General features: G+C 37.6%; 1 protein-coding gene and 1 long non-coding RNA gene across 2 annotated transcripts in view; one reads left to right on the top strand and one right to left on the bottom strand.

The window, feature by feature from the left end:
- Positions 1–14405, top strand: part of LOC136057974 (uncharacterized) — a 204265-nt gene that overhangs the window by 151928 nt on the left and 37932 nt on the right. The gene's annotated exons all lie outside the window — the stretch shown is intronic.
- UBR3 (ubiquitin protein ligase E3 component n-recognin 3) overlaps positions 1–14405 on the bottom strand; it is a 95295-nt gene that overhangs the window by 78426 nt on the left and 2464 nt on the right. The window contains exons 2-5 of the mRNA XM_065750911.1: positions 3793–3932; positions 3237–3395; positions 1519–1662; positions 891–940 (exon numbers count right to left, since the gene is read on the bottom strand). Coding sequence (XP_065606983.1) covers positions 891–940; positions 1519–1662; positions 3237–3395; positions 3793–3932 — 493 coding nt within the window. The remainder of the gene's footprint in view (positions 1–890; positions 941–1518; positions 1663–3236; positions 3396–3792; positions 3933–14405) is intronic.

Genomic DNA, 14405 nt, shown 5'->3' with positions numbered 1-14405 from the left:
TTTAAGTTTAAAGTACTATCTGAGCTTATTACCACTAACTTGAAGTGCCTTCCCTACTGCCAGGCTTTAAAAGTGATGCTGTTAGCAGTTCTTTGCAGGTTTTTGCTTTTTTTTTTTTTGCCAAGTGATGGTGGAAAAACTACAAGTAGTATTCTGAAAATGCCAGATTATAAATAACACAGCTGAAAACATAGTAGATGCTGTTATACTTGTGACAGAGACAAATATGTCATACAACTATTTTAGACATACACAAACAATTGTTTTTACTTCAATACACATTAACATGTAATTCTCATAGGAGTTTTAAATTCTTTCACATGATTTGAAGATAGTTATGCTAGCCCTAACTTATGTCTAAGAATCAATTTGAATTGCCACTTAGGCTCACTAGTTGATACTATATTTTAAATAGTAAGATAAAAAATGAATAAATTGGAAAAGTAACCCTATGAGAATTTGTCTTTCCTCATAAAGTTCCAGTTGTTTATTATGGCTCAGTATAGAAGAGATTCCCTCCTTTTTACTCCTCAACATGTTTGGTAAATAAGGTTGAGACTACACATGGGAATTTACGTTCAGAGAAATTCTCACTGCTGCTATCACCAGTTCAGCCGGATTCTCAGGTGCCCAAAGCTGCTAGCACCATTCTGAACGTTGTGTGATTTAAGTTTGCTTTAATCAAGCCCAATTTACTTGAACTTTTGAACTACTTGCATGGTTTCTTCTAGAAACAAGAAATAAGGACTTTTCCAAGAGGTTCCTCGTAAATCAAGGGCATGAGATATGAGAAGAACGTGGTAAACAAGTAAACGTTTGCAAGATTTGGCTGCAAGCAGTGTCTCCATTAATACTGTTGTTATTCATTATATTCTTTAAAAATCACTTACCTCATCTGAAGAATCCCCTTGTCCTGATGTTGCTGTAGCACCTGCTAAACCTTTTGAAATAAAAAAAGTTAGAGATTCCTTTCATAACTCTTATACTGGAAGAATATTTTATGACATTTAATGAAACAGTATGAAATGAATAAACTATATCAACTTCCTAAACTGAATGCAAAGCACTGTACTGAAAAGATCTCCAAGCGATACTCAGAACACGGTGCTGGATTTCCAAATACCTTTGATTGCACAAGTTCAGCGTACTGAGTTAACAGAGATGAGCTCTTTCAGAATTCACAAAAACCTACAACAGTTTTTACTGATCAACAATGTTCTTACAGAAGTCCTGTGAACAGGTCAATTAACTTAGCTGCAATGACAAAATTCCACCACAGTCAACAGTATCATACCTACCCAAATTCCACTAACTCTATGACAGGAAAACGATGCTTACTATTTTAGGAGCAAAAAGGGAACAAGCTTGGCAGTGTTGATAGAATCAAGTCCTGCAATTTTGTGCTGCATTAATTCAGAAGTTTCATTAAGATTTATTGAGAATTGCCTTTTAAAGATAGAACTTTTAAAATAAACAGCAATAAACAACACATCTCTTAAAATACAATTCTGCACAAACCTTGAATGGCTAATGTGCTAGTACCAGCTCCTTGTTCCTCCATGCCACATCCAAGTTTATCTTCAGGAAATGCCAGTCCTGAGCCTTTCAAAGCAATGAGGTACTTTTCATGACTTTTCTTTGCACATGCATTCTCTCCAACACCTTGAATAAATATGAAAAACAGCATTACAGAACATATATGAATCAGGTAGCTGCTGCTGTAAATATTCTGTACAAGCATCTAAAAATGGTCTACATTTTAAAGATTTTGAATCTGCCCGATTTTGAGAAGTAAGAGCTAAGAAGCTTTTCACATAATGAACTGACTCTAAGAGACCAGAGACTTTCTTGTTTTATTTTTCATCTTCTAACTTGGGGTTAAATAGATCTACAGTTTCCAGAGAAGGAAAAACTGACAAAATGAAAATACTCCACATATAAATTCTAATATTTGGAATTTTTCTTCTTCAGTTCATGGATTGCAGCTGCAATTAATAAAAACTGTTCCAAAAGATATTATCACTTCAATTTGATGAAGACAAGTCACAGTGCATGCTTAGGATATAAAATTTATACCAAAGGCTTCAAGAAAGAAAGGAACCAACTCTTCGTCAGTATCTGCACGGTAAGAGAAGGGGTAATGGTTTCAAAACTATAAGAAGGGAGATTTAGATTGGATATAAACAAGTTTTTTGCAGTAAGTGTAGTGAGGGACTGGAACGGGTTACCCAGGGAGGTGGTGAAAGTCCCACTCTTGATTCTGTGATTCTATGAAATGAATTTTAGAAAACCCACACATTCATCCCATAAGGATAATAAACTTTAGAGAGCACAATGTATCAGATGTTTAAGGAAACCTGAAAGAGATGACAACAACCTTTTAGCTATGCACCTGTTACATTCAAAGTCAGAAGTGAAAGTTTTGCTCTACTATGTTCTTCTTTGCTTTCCCTACCAGAAAGAAACTGTATCCACTTCAAACATGTATTCTCTATTTCACAAATCCTTTCAAAGATTTAAGGATTGCCTGATCCTTAGCTAGCTGCTGCCCAAGCCACCAAGGGGAACTTAAAGCTACAATATTTAATATTTATTCCCTACCTATGCAAAGGAAGCATACAAAGGACTCAAAAACGATATCTTCTAATCACAAGAAAACAAGGAGTTAGGGGTTGGGAGAGAGGGACAGTGCTAAGAGTGATAAAACAACATGTTCAGATTCATTGCAAATTGAGAGAGGATAGGACAAATAATTGTTTGGGTAGGACTGTTTGTTTTTAAGGAGGAAAAAAAAACTTTGCACAGAACTGCAGTATGTACAGTGGCCTTTTGTCTTTCTAAGTGCAAAGTACTACCTCCAGTAGTATCTACAAGAGCAGATGTTTTCTCAAAATACATTAAACATTCCATTCCCATTAAGCATGATGCACCTTATTTAGCAGCCGTAATCTGCCACATCCACTTTTTTTTTTTTTTTTTTTAAGAGAATGGACTTAAAACTCTTGAAATGATGCATCTTCATACACTTATCTGGGACATGGGAGAGAAAAGGTGTGTTCTACAGGTCTTCTGTCTACCCTGTCTTCTAACAACAATAATATACTTTAGAAACTGCATTTCTTTGGGTTTTGAGAATTCAGACAAAACCATGCAGAAAACAAAGTGATAAAACTTAAGAAGACACTTAAGGTCTTCAAAATTTGGACATATAAATACTAGAAATGACATAAACATACCAGAGCTGAGATCTTTGTAGAACTGTTGGCTAGTCAAAACCTGGGTAAGAACTGACCGCATTGCTCCTCCCATTTTGGTCAAGTCTTCTAGAAAGGAAACATGAGGCTCCAAAACCTGAAGGATTTTATGAAGGTCTTTCTCTGATGGCAGATCAAGAGCTGAAAGTGACATAGCAAGAACTTTTGGTATAATCATAACAAACTGGGCAAGAACTAAACAATGCAGAATAGTCATAACTACAATAAGATGAATTGACATACTATGCTCAAAAATTCACATGCATATGTTTTAAATTAATCCTGACATCATTTTCTGGAGGAGCTCAACACGACACTGGATAATTCTTAAAACATATTTAAGAAGAATTACTACTTCAACAAAGAAGAGAATCAAACTGTCTTGCCAGGCAGCAACTTTGTTAGGAAAAGATGCATGAAATTCAGTGATAACAACTACAAACAGCATGCAAGTATTCACATATTTTGTCTTTACAAGCTGCAAAATAAGAGAGCAATACAGTATGATACACCAGATATGTGTGAATTTAAAACATACCTGGCTCATTATATCCCTCTCGTAAGTGCTGAATAAGACTAAAGATAAACTGTGGAAGAACCAATTCTGACATCATCAACAAGTCTTTTGGAACACATGGAACATTTGAATTTGACTTAATCCGGTGTCTTTTACAAAACCTACAAAAGACAAAAAAAACCTCAGCTAAGCATAGTGAAGCAGATTCAGCATACGGTAAGAAAACACTAATTTTTTCATTTGTCAAGACAGCATATACTTGAAGATAACATGGAAATAAGTATGCTGAAATTCCAAGTTCAAGTCTGCCTTATTTATAAATTTAAGGAATTATAAAGTTGCCTGTTTTATTTCCCCTCCAAAGTTCACATACCTAACAACCTGCATTCCTTACGTTAGAAACATCTTCCATTTAAAAGTTAAAAGAACAAAGAATTTTCCTCTATCTAGACATACCCCCTTAGTTTCTAAGCATTCTAATTGAGAACATCCAACTAACACTGCATCCCTCCTTTTCTGAAACAGTAAGATACTGGCCTGATGCTTCAGCTCTCAGAGGATACTATTCAAGTCACAAAACATTTTAAAAAAACTTCCAAAAGTATAAGAGCTCAAAAGATTAGTACTTCAATACAGCAACTGACATTTAATTACCAAAGGATGATAGAAACCCTTATGAAAACTGTACTAATTGCTTAGTTTAAAACAGAGAAAAAACATTTATTCTCTAAAGAACTCCTGTATGGGGGTAACTGAGGCTTAATACACAAGGACATGAGGTTGAGTCAAACCCCATTAGAGCAGACAGAATGACTTCCCACTGACTTAATGCACATCTGACTCAAGAGCCATTGAACACCTTCCTACTCCTGATCTATTTTTAGAAAGGGCATTTACCAACATTAGAGTTATTTAACCATGCCAAAGCAGCAGCTAAAAAGGAATAAAGAGGTCTAAAAACACAGCATGAAAGAGTACATTTGACTAGAAAGATTTGCTATAGTCTACTAATTTTTCAACATGAAGATTCAGAAACCAATTTAGTATCAATGACAAATAGAGTTCTGTCTAAATACAAAAATTATTTTCTCAGTTCACCCATATCTTCATGACACTTGCTATATCTTCCAGAAGAAGCCTGCTACTCTGACTATACCAGTACCACCTTCAATAGAGGAAGGAAACAGAAGAAAACAAAGAATTTAGGACCAAAAAACTCCCAAGCAGGTACAAGTCTAGTGATTAAGACAGCATCCTCTCAGATCCACATTTATTGAAGTGTGGCTAGCATCTTTACAACATCAAAAACTAAAGAGCTTCTCCTGCGCTGTTGCACATTCCAGATTACGTTTTTTCATTAAGAAAATGAGAGCAAAGATAGCATTAGTCTGATGATATACAGTTTATATATACAGTCTACCCATCCCTGGGAAAAAACAGCACCCAAGAGAAAGAGCTCAGTGATAACTGACAACTTCTGTCAATTAAAGCACAAAAGGAAAGCTTTCCTTTTAGTTATTCTCAAAAGTAAACACATACATAGTCACAAGAAGTCTTCTGTGATCCACATTTGACTCACTACACACAGAAATCTGAACTGCCCTAAATTACAAGTCTGGAATCATTGTTGCTGCAATACAGGACAGTCTTAAAGCTACTTGGTTTCACATTCACCACTACCATTATAAGAAGGGATTAAAAGTAAAAACAATAAAAAGACTCAAATACACACATGGAAAAAATTAGCACGCAGTGTGTACGTCTTCTACTGCTCTTCTCCATATATTTTTCATTCAGCCAAAAGATTTGTTTTTGTGGGTTCTCATCACAAGCTAAGGCAGTCACAGTAACAAAAGCAAGAATATTAACTCACAGGCAAAGTAGTTTCGAATTCCAGCTTCTGCTACATGCACAGAACATAAAAAGCTCAGCTCCCCAAGCAGACTATGCTAGCAGAGTGCTTGTGAATGGATTTGTTATCCCCAATCAATTACATCCTGTAGCTGAACGACAGGAATCACATCTTCCCTTCATATTTTCCCAAAGAAGCATTAGACTTACAAAGTGTGATATTAATATTTTATACAAATTCTGGAAAAATCACGGAGGAAACCAAGTTAAAATCATTGTAAGGAAATGCATTGTCCTGTCACTGTCAAACACACAAATTACATAAGGGAACAATTTCTAGATATCAGATCCTAAACACTGCAGTAGAAGGCTGAAGTCATATTTATAAGACAAGCCATTCTCTATATCTGTGGTTCACAGTCTTCATGCTGTCAGAAATCAATATGAGATTCAAAACCAGTAGCTAGAAAAGTACACATAGTTCTGGGATCCTTACATGTCCTTACTGAGACTACTTGTCACTGGACAATCTATTGGCTGCACTGAATTTCAAGGGCAAGAATTAACCTTAAGGCACAATGACTCAAAAAGCCAATGCTTATGTTTTTTAAATCATAAAACGTGTGAAGAAATCTCACTGAGCCCAGGTTTATGATAATTTCTTATGAGACTGCTTTATCCTAAGCTTTAAAAAAAAACCACACAACAGAAATAGTCATCTTCTCTTCTACTCAAAGGTCTATTGCCTACACAGTTCTTCCAGAAATACTGAGCAAAATACCTGACAAGGGCTTCCAAAATCCTTAGTTTTAAAAGCAACATCTGTTTTAACTAAAGAGCAGCCAGAACCTCAAGCTGCAATAAGGAAGAAACAAACTGAAGCCTCCCATACAGACAGAAAGGGACACTTGTGATAACCTTCACCAACAGGTCATCCAGTCACCAGACAGACAGCAAACAAGCCAAAAAAACAGAAAAAGGAAACATTTTTTCTCCAAAAGAGTGGTCAGGCACTGGAATGGCCTGCCTAGGGAGGTGGTTGAGGCACCGTCCCTAGCGCTGTTCAAAAGCGTTTAGATGAGGTGCTAAGGGATCTGATTTAGTAGTTGGGTAGGGATAGTGATAGGAGGATGGTTGGACTAGATGATCTTGTAGGTCCTTTCCAACCTAATGTACCTATGAACCTATGAATTTCTTAGTCAGTCCTCTACATTTCCGAAATAGCTTCCTAAACATAACATCAGTTAAATAATTGATCATTTCACAAATAAATTTCAAAATGCTCCAGAAACTGTCAACAAGAAGAGAAACACAGAAGTGCCAAAATACAAATCTGCAAGCTGACAAGATCATATTCTTCCCTTATTCTTTTATCTAATTTAAATATATACTTCGAGGTTTGAAGTTCTGTTTTTCTGGGTTTCTTTTCTCCTACAGTTTCCTACTATCCTTCCTAAATTGCTTTTTTCACAAAAAGCCACGGCTAATTTCACTACAAGAAAGGGACAGCAGAGTAACTGGCTATTAAATAGAAATAGAGGCTTAACAAACAATCTTGTCCACACAACTTCAAATACAATTATAGAAATTTCTTATGCTGTACCGAAATCTTATTTGTAGGGTATAGAAGACCACTATTATCGTTGATGTAAGAGTAAGGAATACCAGGTCTTTTTAATGTAAACAGCATTAACACCTTCAGAGCAACTTTCACTTGAGACTTTACAGATTCACTTCATTCTCCCTCTTGTTTAAGCCTTTAGTGGTTCCCATGGGAATTTCTAAAGTGTATATTAAAAGTAAAATAACTCCTTTCCTTTAGGCTACCGTTTGACAAAGGCTTAGGTTGAACTAGGTCAACCGGGGGGGGGGGGGAAGAAGCTGTCTTCTGCCTCTACTTCTTCCAGCCCTGCCCTCAATTGATCCTGTGCTAATGCAAGCTCAGGGAACTAAGCTAGCACAAAATTACTTACTCCTCAAAAATAGATACATGCATGTTTATATAAAATGTATACAACACAGAACAAAAAAATAAAACCAAGAATGCAGGAGGGCCAGCTGAAATTTGAATGCACATAACATCTCGCAAACAAGATCAAGGCTCACTATGAGGCCAACTCCTCCACTTCAAAGAAAGCTTCCACAGTTATTACAGCAGCTGATGAGTGCCTTTAGCACCAGCCAGACCACACCTTTACAGCTTCTGAACATTTGCATAGCCTTACACTGCACCCCACTGCATCTCAAGTTTCAGTCACATTCCAGAAACTTGACATAAGTTCAGTACACATGGAGACTATTTTTACACTCACATTTTTCCCCTCACTGTTTTGTTTTCAGTCTCCCCAGGTTTAAAAGTCGTGTGTTTTATGCTGAATCATAAAGCTGCCCAAAGAAGGCACCCCATTCACAGAATGAGCACCTAACTCCCACTGAAGCTTTTAGGAATTCTTGTCTGGATAATAGTTACTCTACTCAACAAAAGTGCTCAAGGAAATCACTGTGGAACTCAACTCCAAAACAACTCAATTCTGAAGCAACAAAAATAAATCAGTACCCAATTCACCAACTCGGCAGCAATAAATCATGCTTAATCTGAGATTTTATTTAGGATATAAGACATATTCTGCATCATATATTGCATGACAGAATGTCATATAACATTGTATTCAAACAAGTATTTGTATTGAACAAGTATTCAAACAAACAAAATCAACAGATTTTGCACATAAGAACCCAACAAACACTCCAAAAAGAATATGGATTTCACCCCAACCAAAATCAAAAGACAAATACTACTCTGTTTCAAGAAAATAGATGCAAGATGCAAAATATTCTGAGGGGTACAATTGTCTCTCTGAGTTCTTATGAACTGATTTTTCATCCTTCACATACCGGTAAAGAGCGTTTACAAGTTCTCCCTTTCTTTGCTATTCACATATGAAAGCAAATCTTAATTCGGAAAAAAATATAACTTCTATAAACAGAATTAGAAATTTCTCTTAATTAAAAAGGCCTTTCATATATCGCAGCCTTGCTTTACTTGCTTTTACTTTCCCTAGCCAACATCAAATATGACATTAATTGAAAAACTAACCCACTTGTTAATTTAGGTTTGGATTTCTTTGTTCTCCACAGTAATTCAATAGTTGAATTCAATATTTCAATAGCTAAGTTCTTTCCTTTTCTCACAACCAGGAAGGCTCCAAAGTAGAGACTCTGGAATCAAGAGAGGATCTGTGAAATGTGCGAGAAAGGAAGACCACAAACAGCCTTAAAGGACATCCTTCCAGGATGTAAGCACTTACAACCTAGCTGTTTAGCCAACCTAGGAGGCTAGAAATCCTGGATTAGATATTTGGGAGATATCCTGACCCCTTTCAGGACAGGGAGAAGCCCGCAGCAGATCCACTGTGCTAAGTACAGCTCCCCAGTGAGGACACTAACCAGGCAAAGAGGCACTGCAAAGAACGCTTCTACTATTCCCACTTAGTTCTCAGACACAAGCACCTCACACAGTAGATAAAACTACAATGAGTTTAATTAATATACAAGTACCCACCATCAATCAGACAGCAGGTTTGGCCATTTTCATTGCAGGACCTTAGAAATACAGTGAGAATGAGAAGGAATGGATTTCTGAGGAGAGATGGAACTGAACTTATGTTTGAATGGACCATAAAGTTGTCAAATTCAAGCAGTTTGAGAGAAAAACGAGTAACTCAAAAGAATAACCAGTCTTCCGCCACAAAAAAATACTGTCTCTCTGAAGAGGGTGAATGCTCTGGGATATAATTACATCACTGTAATTGCACATAAGTACAGGTTACATTTACTTCATTCGACCGAAAAGCCTCAAACTCACACTATTTTAAACATATCTATACAATAACAGGCACACTGCTAGATGACTTACAAACACAATACCTCCTTGAAAACGCTACAGCAAAGAGAAGAACATGGTGACTGCAAAGCACAGCCCTTGCATGTTGAAAGAGCATTCAGTTACTCTGTTTATGGCAGCACTAAGATCATTAGCATCACCTTAATTCAGACATTTGCATGCATGCATATAGTCTTTAATCACATTTTGTAATAGGAAAAACAGCTCTTCCAGTTTAGAAAAGATACAGCACTACCTAAACGAGTTCATTTAGTATTTCATTGGACTAAAGAAGGCAGTGAGGAAAGCATACTTCAGACTCAACTCTAAAAAGCAAATTTCTTGAAAATTAACATTAAAGAAAGCTTATGAGGGAATTACTTGTGTTCAGAAGTATTTCACAACATAGAAGCCAAAGGTTTCCCTCCCCACCATATATGAAATGAAAAATAGAGAAATTAAGACAATGCACGCACTAATTCTGGATGCAAATTTGTTAGGATCTGTCAGAGCATTTTGCCACGCTGAGAATTTGCAAAGCAGAATTCACTGCTGACATATGAAAGATGAACACATCAGCAAGTACAAAATATGGTCCAAATGCATCTTCCCAAGCCATTAGTTTACACAGTTTCCCCCACTCCCTTGCTTTCAGAGTCCCATCAGCTACCTACCTTGAAGCACAGCGACATTACACCTTCTATTTAAAGAACAAAAAGCGAAAGTTCCAAATCAGACTTAACAAAATACTTTTCCCACTAAGGAAACAACCAAATTTTCCCAAGAAAAATCAAGTAGGTCAAACATACATCCTGTACTACTTTGTAGTAGAACTCTGTCATACTAAATCACTGGGGCAAAGCATGACTGCACAGTACCACATGTAAAAACAACTTTCATTTCTTCCAAACATTAACCAGAAGTATGGATTTTTATTAAAAGTTGTCTACTTCAGTTGAAGATTCTGTTTCAGCCCCCAACAAAGTGAAATATATGTAGGTTACAGTTTCCTTGGAAAGGTAAGTGCCTGTGAGTTCTATGCCAAACCTATTACTGCTGCAGGCAGTGTGCAAAAAGCAGAGATGGGCCCTGACAAAGGTAACAGCTAGTTACACAGTCCTTGTTAATGCAGGATTCAAATGGCTGGCTCTGCTACTCAAACATACAAAGCTTGCTATCAGAGCCCTCCATAGAAGAGGGCATCTACAACACTGTTATTTAGATCACTTGCAGTTGTCTGATAACACCACAGACTTCTTATAAATACAGAATTCCTGATATTCTCCCAGTTCAAAGGAAGAACGTTGCAAGATCTGAAAGAATCTATACTGATTGCCATTAAGAAAATGTAAGAGACAGAAGTGCCTTACAGATGCATTTGCCAAACATACACCGCATATTCTGGCTACCCTGCTGCCAACGGATCCAATACAGATCCATGCAGATCAGATATGAGCAAACACATGATGCTCCACCCTGACATAGCAGCCTTACAATCCTGGAGAGCTGACAGTTTCACAAAGGGGATAAAGGGAACTTGAGAAGATCAAAGCAAAGGAACTGAAAGTCAACACTTGTTAGCCCAAATCCAAACAAATCTACACAGACTTCTAAAACACCAGCTCTTCTTAAATTGAGTACCTGTCAAGGTGCATTACAAAGCTACAGGTAAGTCACTTAATAAATAAATCAAATTCCAGACAAGGTATGGCATACAGAAGTACTGTCTGTTCTTCAAGCCAGGCTGACCCTATCAACAAGAACTATGGGGGTGGGACTATTATTTATTTTTTTCCCAAGGAGGTAACATCACAAATTGAGGCTTTTAACTGTTTAAAGTCATGTATGTTGATACATTTGAATCCAAGCTGGGAACAGCCACCTCATGCTCTTACCAATGCCTGCAAAACAACAGAGTTTTCCTGAGGCATGTATAAAGCACATGGCATCTAGTCAGGCCATGGCTCTGAAAGCAATAATCCAAAATTATCACTTGGCTGCCAACCATTTGGAAAACACTGCAGCTTCAACTTTAGAGGCTGATGCAGTTCTCACTGGATACATTCCTATGAGAAATCAAGACAGACAGGTTTGTGAGTTGACTGTAAGACATTATGCACTTAATTACTAGTGATCCAGAATCTCTTTTGCTTTCCAAGGATAAGACCAAATTTGAAGCCCTACCAAAGCTAATTAACATCACTGTGGAACCCTAAGCAGCAATACAAAATGCCCAGCTTCACATATGGAGGAAGGCAAGGAGGGCAGAGGGTTTCAGTTATTTGCTGCACAGTAACTCCATTTCTTCAAAGTGTTGTGATCAGCACAGTGCAACGCGAACTCCTGCAGCTTGTTTGCTGAGGACCAAGCTGCTGAGTTGTTTCTTGAAGAGTCACACCCAGAGCGGAAGGACAGAACCACAAGTTTATTGGGACTCTCATGCCAAGGTATCAGGCAGAACAACCCAGGCTTAGCTCCTGAAGTCCCTTCAGTCAAAAGTCCTCAGTAGCCCAGGTGGCTTCAAAGAGAAGCTACGTGGCACTGATAGCAACCCTACAGAATGCCACACATACCAGCCCAACAATCCTGAGAACCTTTCCAAGTAGTTTCTAAATGCTTTTAGTCCAAACTCCTTGGCCTGCTCTTGAAGCATCCAGCCTTCTGGAGAAAGCCCCAAACAGACCCTTCCCTCCTGGAAACTGCATCACCAAGCCGCAGGTCTTGGAGAACCGGAACCTTCTGGCCCCTCCAAGAACACAAGTGACAGAACCACGCTGGAAGGGATAGCAAACTTGAAGCAGCAACACCTTGCCTGTGCTAAATACTATGTGCTGTTGCAAGACAGTTGACAAAGTAACCACATAATCTACTTATCGCCAATAGTACAGACACAGCCTGCACCTCTCACAACCAAGTAAACTGACTTTTCTGATCTTCAGTGGATCACAGCTGCTACAATCTAACATGATATCCTGCACTATGAACACATCCCAAGGTAACTGATATAGCAGCTTTCTCAACAGCAAGCTTCTTTTTCTCAATTGTTTTTCTATTTCTTAAAGTTACTTCAAGCGCAGGAGAAACACTCCTTGTTTTTACTTGGCAAAACAAAGTAATATAAATAATATCCTTCTATAGCTCCCAAATAGGATAGAAAGGCTATTGAAAAGAGATCCTGTGTAGCAGTGCCTCTGAAGATGGATAAAGTTGGGAATTTTAAAGAGGGAACGCCTACAATGTTGTACCCTATCAGACTGCAGAGCTAAATGGAAAAGCAACTATGGATAATGAGAGATAAGGCTGCAGGCAGAACACCTATAGCCAGTTACGTGAAGGTGCTGTTGGACACACAACATAAAGCACTGACCTGTATCAGCCACCTTATTTTTAAGTTTACTTCACACAAGCCTGCTAATAAAGAAATGGCCCATTGTTGCATGTAGAAATAGGTAATTTCTTAGACTCTTTTTTTAATAAGTCATAAGAGACAGCAATGTTCTATGTCAATAGAGCCACTAGTTGCCATATCTACCATCAAATACACAGCAAACATCAACACAAAAGCCTGTTTAATGAAATTCTTAACCTGGCTTTTTGCCTTTCAGGATATGCAACTTTTGATGGAGATATTATTCTCTTTGTACCATAATGCATCACTAAAACATCTGCTTCCCACATGATTAATTTAACAAATAAGCCAATACACAGCGAGGCATAGTCAGAAACAGGACACGGAGGAACGAAACAGCCAAGGAGCAGAGGCTCTGGTATATCAGGTTATTGCCTACAGACAGAAAGAGGAATCAGAACAAGGCAACCACAAAAGCAAGACAGAACTCATCAACAACACATCATTGATCAGTTTTACTCTTATTATAACCACATGTCATATTGCTTCCTTCAAGCTTGTTTTATAAACTATGAAGTTTCGTTCTTACCCAAGACCATCTACCAACCAAAAAAACATCCCAGTCTGAATTTCCTCCTGCAGAACTGCATATTTGTTCCAAATAGATGAGCCCATCTGCTGAACTACCATCAATGCTTTAGAACTGAAGAATGGCCTTCAAAACATTATTAACTACCTCTGACAGAGCTGCAAAATCCCATTTGTCTATGGCTCTACATCACATGGGAGAGGACTACAAATTATTTTCACCCACTGATGTATCACCAGTGCTCAAAATCCAGAAAACCTTGCCACAACAAAAGCTTCTCATACTTGAACAAGCAGCTGCATCCTTAAAATTTATAAACTCAGGTATTGTCTCAAGTCTAAATTACCTTCTCCTAGGCTGGTTCAACTGCAGTTAACCACCAAAGTCACTGAGACCTGAATGAGAATCACAAGGTTTGAGAGCATGACAATCTGTTTTTTCTAAGACAACTGAGAAACACACAAAGTACCTAAACCAAAATCAGCATGCAACTATCACAATACATCCTGGCTTCTCCATAAAAAGACATCAGACAAAAAAAAAATATTTATCTCTAAAATTGCAGTTTTGATTAGTGCCATAAGACTAACAAACATACCTATCCTCATCATGCAGACAAAGCCACTTCTACAGAAAATGGATATTCCAGATGGTAAGCTGAAGAGATCTCCTTTACAGAAGATTTATTAGCTAACGCTTCATTAAAACTATGTTTCAAATGAAAAAGAAAAAGAAAAACCACTAAACACATGGACCAGGTAGCAGTAATCATGAGAAACAAACTACTGCTACTATAGGTTCATATACAGTACCTACAAAGAATTTTATCTACCATTTGCTTACTGAGCTTGCAAGCAGGTTCTGCATTTGATTCCTCTGCTATTAATAGAAGCCCTGGTTGGGGTGTGCAAGGTTACACCAGGCTGGTCACACTCCTATTTCCTGAATCTACAATGAAAGCG

This window comes from Cyrtonyx montezumae, unplaced genomic scaffold, assembly GCF_038088225.1.
Source record: "Cyrtonyx montezumae isolate F1298 unplaced genomic scaffold, pur_monq_1.0 scaffold_7, whole genome shotgun sequence".
Classification (NCBI taxonomy): Eukaryota; Metazoa; Chordata; class Aves; order Galliformes; family Odontophoridae; genus Cyrtonyx; species Cyrtonyx montezumae.
Note: the sequence above shows the minus strand (reverse complement) of the source record. Positions and strands in the feature narration are given on the sequence as shown.